Genomic DNA, 8,174 nt, shown 5'->3' with positions numbered 1-8,174 from the left:
CCAATACGACAAATATATCGGCTGTTCCAGCAACAGCGGCTGCATTGTGGCGCACGATGTGCAAAGCAGCGCAACAGTTGAGTGCCAGAGAACGCTTGTCGGTTTGTTGACACGCAGTTATCGATATTTTTTGCTGCAAGCGGCAGGTTTTTTGTTTATTCGAAGAATGCGCCGAAATGTTTTATTATTCATAATTGCATTAACCCTAAGTCAAGCGAATATTTCCATAACTGAAGGGCAATGTAGCACCTCATCACATGCGACTTGCACGGGAACCGAGGGCAGCGACCCAACTCTATTGGAAAGTATGTATCGCTCACACTTTAGGGACGTAAACAAATTATAATAAGAGCACATTTTCCTTTTTTAGGTGACGTTAAGATATCACGTCGCATAGAGCAGGCATTGGCCAACTATGCGGCATGTAGCAACGATGCCACGGACGCCAACTGCACTTGCCATATTGGAGTACTCAAACGCGATCTGGCGCCCTACAAATCAACAGGTTTCACTCGACAAATGCTTAAGGATGCAGCAAAATATGGCACTCGCTATAAGATCTATGAAAAGCAACTTTATCGCGACGCTAGCTGCATGTTTCCCACCCGTTGCCAGGGCATTGAGCACTTCCTGCTGTCGCTGCTCCCTCAGCTGCCCAACATGGACCTGGTGATCAACACACGTGACTATCCACAGCTGCATAAGAGCTGGACTCGCGAAGGTCCTGTGCTCTCCTTCTCGAAAACCAGCGAGTATCGCGATATTATGTATCCTGCGTGGACGTTTTGGGCGGGTGGTCCTGCCACCAAATTACATCCCACTGGGATTGGGCGCTGGGACTTGATGCGTGAGAAACTGGAGCGGCAGGCTGCAAAAATAACTTGGCAAGAGAAGCGGCAAGTCGGTTTCTTTCGCGGTTCTCGCACTTCCGACGAACGTGATACATTGATTTTGCTGTCGCGGCGAAAGCCAGAGCTTGTTGAGGCGCAATACACAAAAAACCAGGCCTGGAAGTCACCCAAGGACACGTTGGATGCACCACCCGCAGATGAAGTGTCCTTTGAGGATCACTGCAAATACAAATACTTGTTCAATTTTCGAGGCGTCGCCGCCAGCTTTCGCCTAAAGCATCTGTTCATGTGCCAGTCGCTTGTCTTTCATGTGGGTGACGAGTGGCAGGAGTTTTTCTATGATCAATTAAAGCCCTGGGTGCATTACGTACCGCTGCCAAGTTACCCTAGCCAACAGCAGTACGAAGAATTACTGAGCTATTTTAAAAGGCACGATGATGTGGCCCAGCAAATTGCTCAGCGTGGACACGACTTCATCGTGCAGCATCTGCGCATGGAAGATGTCGAATGTTATTGGCGCAAGATGCTCAAACGGTACAAGAAGCTGCTAAAATACGAGGTGCAGCCAGATAATGAACTGATTCGCATTGGCGGTCGCAAGGACGAACTGTAGATACAAATGAATCTCAAAACACGTAAGCATTCCATTGTGATTTCCATTAATTGCATTGTCACTTTAATAAGTATTAGAAATGCCTTATTTTATGCAATTTAAACGGTCTTTGGATTGAGGAAAACATCAATGTTGAATTTGTCATACAGTTCAATTTTTTTCCACGCTCTCTTTCGAACAAGAAAAACAACGAATTATGATAATTTAAAAACTATATTTATCGAAGTACATGTCCATACAACGATCAGCGATTTCGTAATCTCTTTAATTCTTAAGTCTTATGTTAACGGTCAATGGAACTTTAATTCTGGTGCAAAAGATATTTAATTACCATGTTATTTATTTATAAATATACACGTGTTAATTGACGTATCCCTATTTCTTTTCTACACAATGGACATTTTCGTGTCGAACGCACAGCTCCCTCAATACACTCTTTACAAAATACGTGGCCGCAGCGGGTTGTGCACGGCTCCCGCTGCCGCCATGACTCAAAGCAAACCGGACATTCGTATAAATCTTCCGAAACCGATGTGTTTGCATTATCCCTTGCCGTGTTACATGACCGTTTCGGGGGTGATTCGGTCAAGTCAATCGGCTCTGCGTCATTCCCTTGCACAATTGGCCGACGAGCGCCTCGTCGATTGACGCGCACCGGCGGCTCATAAGAATCCTCAAGATTTATGAAACCCTCAACACGACGCGGGGCTTCAGGAGTACAGAGATCGATGACCGAATCGCTTATAGGAAAACGACCAATCACAACTAAACAAATATATAGAATTAAAATGATTCCAACAGCAAATGAATGATGAACTCACTGAAATCAGCGCGATTGGGAATTACTTGCCGGCTGACAACTCTGGGCGTCGATGAGTCTCCGCTCGATCGCCCCAAGCCAATGTCATTCAAGTTCCGCTCGACTGTGGCAATCAAATTGTTTACTAAAATAATACCATTAGTAAAAAGAATTGAAATTGTTTTGTTGTTTTTGGTTGCTCACTGTTGGCTAGTTTATCACGAGTCTCCTGCAAACTGAGCTGAGCGTCGGAACTCTCACGATTGTTGCTACTGTCACTGTGTGTGCTCGACATATTTTCCATTTCTGAGGACTCGTTGTTTGTGCCGACCTGGAAATAGAGAAATGTTTGAATTAATATCGAAATTCTGACGCAAGTCAACTTATAGTATTTATTGCATGGCCAACTTACACGATAGGAGGCAGATTTGTCCCAAGGGTTACTTGTGCTGGCAAAACTGAACATTAGTTTAAAAAATATAATGAAGTATCAAACAAATATTGGCATTTAACGGGCGTAGCGAAAGAAACGGACTCTTGCATTAACAATTGACAAACAGCAAAGGATTAAGCTGCAAATGGCAGGCGAAATGAATAATGTTGAAAGCTCATAAGACCGCTGACCAAGTTGCGACTTCCAGTGCAGCAAGCGAAAAAAAGAACAAAAAACCAAATTGCCAGTAGAAGTACTACCAATTATACTACTTATAAAAAAAAGATAACCGAGAAAAACAAAAACACAGTCCGGAAGTTCTTCGCTCTGCACACTTCCCCCACATTAACACACACACACACACACTCACAAAAACACCCGCAACTCCTCGTTGCAATGAAGCAGCGCAAATGAACTGTCTTTATTTTCATCTCTCACTGGTAATTATTTAAAATTAAACTGGATACAACTTTTGCGCTAGATGCTTCTAGAATGGTGCACTACAGTGGGGCCAGCACACAAACCTTCCTTCATTTTTAATTGAAATTTTCAATTCATTTGGATTGAGGGAAACATCAATGTTGAATTTGTCTTTCGAACAAGAAAAACAACGAATTATGATAATTTAAAAACTATATTTATCGCAGTACATGTCCATGCAAGGATCAGCGATTTGGTAATCTCTTTAATGCTTAAGTCTTATGTTAACGGTCAATGGAACTTTGATTCAGGTGGTAATTAAACATTAATTAAACATGGTAATTAAACTTATAAGTAAATGCGTAGTAACTGACGGATAGATAGTTTTTTATTACATAGTGGACATTTTCGTGTCGAACGCACAGCTGCTTCGATGCAATCCTTGCAGAAGATGTGGCCGCAGCGGGTTGTGCACGGCTCCCGCTGCCGCACAGATTCCAAACAAACGGGACATTTGTATAAATCCTCCGAAACGGATGTGTTTGTATCGTCCTTTGCCGTGCTACGTGAACGTTTCGGTGGCGATGGTGTCAAGTCGATTAGCTCTGCATCATCAGCTGGGACAAATGAGCGACGAGCGCCACGTCGATTGACGCGCACCGGCGGCTCATAAGAATCCTCAAGATTTATGAAACCCTCGACACGACGCGGCGCTTCAGGAGTGCAGAGATCGATGACCGAATCGCTTATAGGAAAACGACCAATCACAACACTAGGTCCGTCTTCAAAGCCTGACAAACAAATATATAGAATTAAAATGATTCCAACAGCAAGTGAATGATGAACTCACTGTAATCAACGCGATTGGGAATTACTTGCCGGCTGACAACTCTGGGCGTCGATGAGTCTCCGCTCGATTGCCCCAAGCCAATGTCATTCAAGTTGCGCTCGGCAGTGGCAATAAAATTGTTAACTAAAATAATACCATTAGTAAAAAGAATTGAAATTGTTGTTGTTTTTGGTTGCTCACTGTTGGCAAGTTCATCACGAGTCTCCTGCAAACTGAGCTGCAGTTGCAATGAAGATGATGATTCATTTCGTGAGATATTGAATGTGTTCGATTCGTTATGGACGTCGGAACTCTCGCTATTGTTGCTACTGTCACTGTGTGTGCTCGACATATTTCCCATTTCTGAGGACTCGTTGTTTGTGCCGACCTGGAAATAGAGACATGATTGAATTAACATCGAAATTTTGACACAATTAAACTTATAGTATTTATCGCATGGCAAATTTACACGATAGGAGGTGGACGTGTCCCAAGGGTTACTTGTGTTGACAAAACTGAACATTAGTTTAAAAAAAAAAAGTTAATGAAGTATCAAACAAATATTCGCATTTAACGCGCGTCGCGAACAAAATGGACTCTTGAATAAACTATTGACAAACAGCTGTTTGCCTATCGAAATGGAGGACAGTGTTGTATTTTGTTATCATTATAATTGGCAATATCGATATATCCCACGTCACATCAAAACAAGAAATTGTGTCCACAAGAAAATAAATAAGAACAATAGAAGAAGAAAAACAATCGTTAATAGACATGGACAAGGATAAATTTACCCTGCAAACCATACGGCAAGACTTGATTGATAACAATCTGCAGGCCAAGGCGATTATACAGGTGAGTTCTGCAGCTTTTACCAATAAATGCGGCGAATATGCAAATCATCGCCGATTTGTTTTATTGCCACAGGATATACTCAATAGTAGGTCGTCTATCGCTGAGCTGGAGGAGCTCAATGAGGCGGGACGAGCTAAACTATCGGCGATACGCAAGAATATCGAACGATTAGATGATTGGGCACGCGATATGGCGGACCCGGCATTGGCCAATGAGGTGGATACGCACCGCGATCAATTCTCGAAAACACTTCAGGCATTTCGCAAGGCTAACGTCTCCACAATGCTGGAGATTGAGAAGGCCAATCGCGAGGAACTCATGGCCATAACGGGAGAGAGTGATTTGAGGCATCGCAACACTTCGGCGGGGGGTGCGCGGCACAATCGCGGTAGTCTTGTGTCACAGGAGAACGATGTGACGGAGAAAATGTTGGCCATATCGCGACATTTGTCCGAGACGACACAAAAGAGCGCTGTCACCTTGGAGACCCTCGTCGCCTCCTCCCAGAACGTGGAGGCCACGCAGGATGAGTTGCACAACACAGCGGGCAGCATTACGCAGTCGGGCAAGTTGTTGAAGAAATACGGCAGACGCGAGTGTACGGACAAGATGCTGTTGTTCTTTGCTTTCTCGCTGTTCCTCGCCTGTGTATTCTACATTGTGCAGAAGCGTCTGTTTTAGATCTGTGGTATCTCTATATTTGTTAATTTAAATAGTCGTTAGGCTTCTAATCGTGTGTCTCTGTAATATTGTGTAAAACGCTTGGCTACTTTAAGAATTATAAATTATATAGGCGCAATTTATTTAATGTTATCGAAACTTTTTGCTATAAAATACAAGAATGTTTGTTAGTAAGGACATCTTGGCACATTGCCCGGATTTGTGAAACCATTTGTGTTGACGACGCGGCAAATATCTTTATAAGAACGCTGCTGCTCCTGTGGACGACGAGGTCTAGAATGTTCATACTGTTGTGGATCCTGATAGTAGTATCCTCCATTACTTGGGCCAAAGAGTTGACCAAATAGTGTCCTGCCGCTGACAACACCGATCATCAGCAGACTGAGAATTAAGCACACCAATTGTATTTGCATAATGAAACGAAGTGAAATACGCAAATTTAATGATCTTAACTTGCCGTTTGTGCCCTACTTATGAGATTTTTATTTCCGCAACCTTGTGAGCGGTGTGAAAGTGTCATGGACACACAACTGATAACAGTCATTTGAAATAAAAATAAAAATGCGCGCACATTTCTCGTGTACTTTGCAGCACTGCAATGCCGGCTTATGTTTGGTTTTCTTTGCGCACTTGACAACACTGCTGCTCACTGAAATGCCGGCAAGCAACAGCTGACATTAAACGCTTGCCAACACTGCCATAATTTGTTTGGTTCTGCTTGTGTGAAAATTGCGGCATACGTTAAATAAATCAACAAATTGTAAAAACAATGCACCGCACCGAGCAAACTTTCGAGGACCTTAAGTCATATTTCCGTTCGCACAGCAAAATACGCGAACAGCGTCCACATGTGTCCAAGGTAAACCAAAGTGTGGCTATGTTATACGACTATTCACTCACAGTCAACTTTTAGGTGCATTCAGTTTGCTGGAACGCCAATGGCTGCAATTTGGCTTCGGGCTCATTTGACAAAACAGTTGCTGTGTACACACTCGAGCGCGATCGTTTCGTCAAGAGCAATGTGTATAGGGGTCACACTGCTTCTGTAGATCAATTGTGCTGGCATAAAACGAATCCGGATCAATTTGCCACAGCGAGTGGCGATAAAACTGTGCGGATTTGGGACATTCGAGTGGGAAAATGCGTTTCGGTTACGAATACCAAAGGCGAGAATATAAATATTGCCTGGTCATCGGATGGCAAAACAATTGCAGTAGGCAACAAGGAGGATCTAATCACATTCATTGACACGCGCACCAACAAAATCCGGGTTGAGGAACCGTTTAGCTTTGAGGTCAACGAGATCTCGTGGAACAACACCAATGATTTGTTCTTTCTGACCAATGGCATGGGTTGCATGCACATTCTTAACTACCCGAGTCTGGAGCATCAGATTACACTTAAGGCGCATCCAGCTAACTGTATCTGCATCGAATTCGGACCTACAGGTAAGTTTGATTTGTTTTGTTTCGCATATGAGCTAAATTTTGTTAATTTGCACAGGTAAATATTTTGCCACTGGCTCGGCGGATGCTCAAGTCTCACTCTGGGATGCCAATGAGCTGGCCTGCCTGCGTATGATCAGTCGCCTGGAATGGCCCGTGCGCACCATATCCTTCAGCCATGATGAGCGTCTGATAGCCTCGGCCAGCGAGGATCTGGTCATTGACATTGCCTACACGGAAACGGGCGAAAGGGTTACCGATATCCATGTGGATGCATCCACATTTACGGTAGCGTGGCATCCCAAGCAATATCTACTGGCGTATGCCTGCGACGAGAAGGATGTGGGCGACAGGCGTCGGGATATGGGCAACGTTAAGATATTTGGGTTTCCAGAGTAAGACTTATTATCAAGACAGCACACTTTTGTAGCTAAATAACGTACCATAGTTTTTAAATAAACATTTATATATGTATATGTCACGATAATAGTTAAATTTCAATTTCATTATCGTTTATGATTTAGCAAATTAAATCGGTTATCGATATGTCTAGTAGACAATTGCTGCAAAGCCAGTGTTGATAAATCGATAACTAACCCAAGCAATTGGCGCTTTAATCAAAACGAGCCGACAAAAGTTATTGGTTATACTACTTACATCTTGTAAAGTAGTGCTTCTAGTGAAATTAATTTAGTTGCCTTAAATAACAACTAGCAACTAGTAAACTAGATAAATGGTGGAATATTTAAAAAATGAGCTGCATAATCTCTGGCACATCAATAACAAGCACACGTCCCACTGAATTTAAACTCTCATTAATTAGAAGCAACATTAATTGAAAGGCACTTACAACAATTTACAACAAAACTTATATGCTACTGCCTGCAGTTTGTAAAATTCCCAGGGTTATAGTTCAGTTGGTCTGTTGAGAGTTTTCTCCCTTTTGTTGAGCTGCCAAATACATGGAGAGCAGACGGCTTTCAGATGTTAAAGGGCAAAGGATTAAGCTGAATAAAGGCAGGCGAAATGAATAATGTTGAAAGCTCATAAGACCACTGACCATGCTGCGACTTTCAGTGCAGCAAGCAAAAATGGTCAAGAAAAGGAAAAAAGTAGGAGTATTACCAATTATATTACTTATAAAAAAAAGAGAACCGAGAAAAACAAAAACCAAAGACCATTAATAATACAATTTTGCTTCGCCGGGAGTGCATTCAATTGAACGAATGGTGTGTTAATGATGGCCAT

General features: G+C 42.8%; 5 protein-coding genes across 7 annotated transcripts; 3 read left to right on the top strand and 2 right to left on the bottom strand.

Annotated features, from left to right (window-relative positions):
* Positions 1 to 82: 82 nt before the first annotated feature.
* On the top strand, positions 83 to 1,795 carry LOC132784979 (O-glucosyltransferase rumi). 2 transcript variants are annotated; one of them, XM_060790918.1, is made up of 3 exons: positions 83 to 305; positions 371 to 1,486; positions 1,542 to 1,795. In XM_060790918.1, the coding sequence occupies exons 1-2, from the start codon at positions 167 to 169 to the stop codon at positions 1,462 to 1,464; spliced, it is 1,233 nt and encodes a 410-aa protein (XP_060646901.1). In that variant the 5' UTR covers positions 83 to 166; the 3' UTR covers positions 1,465 to 1,486; positions 1,542 to 1,795. The 2 variants fall into 2 exon arrangements, with proteins under 2 accessions (XP_060646901.1, XP_060646898.1); XM_060790915.1 differs by having other exon boundaries at positions 84 to 305; positions 371 to 1,794.
* A 12-nt stretch (positions 1,796 to 1,807) lies between these two features.
* On the bottom strand, positions 1,808 to 2,648 carry LOC132784984 (uncharacterized). 2 transcript variants are annotated; one of them, XM_060790923.1, is made up of 3 exons: positions 2,468 to 2,648; positions 2,286 to 2,387; positions 1,808 to 2,229 (listed from the first exon to the last, which is right to left on the bottom strand). In XM_060790923.1, exons 1-3 carry the CDS (start codon positions 2,565 to 2,567, stop codon positions 1,808 to 1,810), a joined length of 624 nt encoding a protein of 207 aa, XP_060646906.1. In that variant the 5' UTR covers positions 2,568 to 2,648. The 2 variants fall into 2 exon arrangements, with proteins under 2 accessions (XP_060646906.1, XP_060646905.1); XM_060790922.1 differs by having other exon boundaries at positions 2,286 to 2,408; positions 2,468 to 2,647.
* A 663-nt stretch (positions 2,649 to 3,311) lies between these two features.
* LOC132784982 (uncharacterized) lies at positions 3,312 to 4,553 on the bottom strand. Its single transcript, XM_060790920.1, has 4 exons — positions 4,415 to 4,553; positions 4,147 to 4,333; positions 3,967 to 4,089; positions 3,312 to 3,907 (listed from the first exon to the last, which is right to left on the bottom strand). Exons 1-4 carry the CDS (start codon positions 4,466 to 4,468, stop codon positions 3,465 to 3,467), a joined length of 807 nt encoding a protein of 268 aa, XP_060646903.1. The 5' UTR covers positions 4,469 to 4,553; the 3' UTR covers positions 3,312 to 3,464.
* A 61-nt stretch (positions 4,554 to 4,614) lies between these two features.
* LOC132784983 (vesicle transport protein SEC20) lies at positions 4,615 to 5,613 on the top strand. The gene is made up of 2 exons (XM_060790921.1): positions 4,615 to 4,800; positions 4,873 to 5,613. Exons 1-2 carry the CDS (start codon positions 4,720 to 4,722, stop codon positions 5,479 to 5,481), a joined length of 690 nt encoding a protein of 229 aa, XP_060646904.1. The 5' UTR covers positions 4,615 to 4,719; the 3' UTR covers positions 5,482 to 5,613.
* A 543-nt stretch (positions 5,614 to 6,156) lies between these two features.
* Positions 6,157 to 7,411, top strand: LOC132784981 (THO complex subunit 3). The gene is made up of 3 exons (XM_060790919.1): positions 6,157 to 6,340; positions 6,395 to 6,929; positions 6,985 to 7,411. The coding sequence occupies exons 1-3, from the start codon at positions 6,251 to 6,253 to the stop codon at positions 7,323 to 7,325; spliced, it is 966 nt and encodes a 321-aa protein (XP_060646902.1). The 5' UTR covers positions 6,157 to 6,250; the 3' UTR covers positions 7,326 to 7,411.
* Positions 7,412 to 8,174: the final 763 nt, after the last annotated feature.

The sequence above is a fragment of the Drosophila nasuta genome, chromosome 2R (genome assembly GCF_023558535.2).
Source record: "Drosophila nasuta strain 15112-1781.00 chromosome 2R, ASM2355853v1, whole genome shotgun sequence".
NCBI lineage: Eukaryota > Metazoa > Arthropoda > Insecta > Diptera > Drosophilidae > Drosophila > Drosophila nasuta.
The sequence above is the reverse complement of the archived record's forward strand: the minus strand, read 5'-3'. Positions and strand labels throughout refer to the sequence as shown.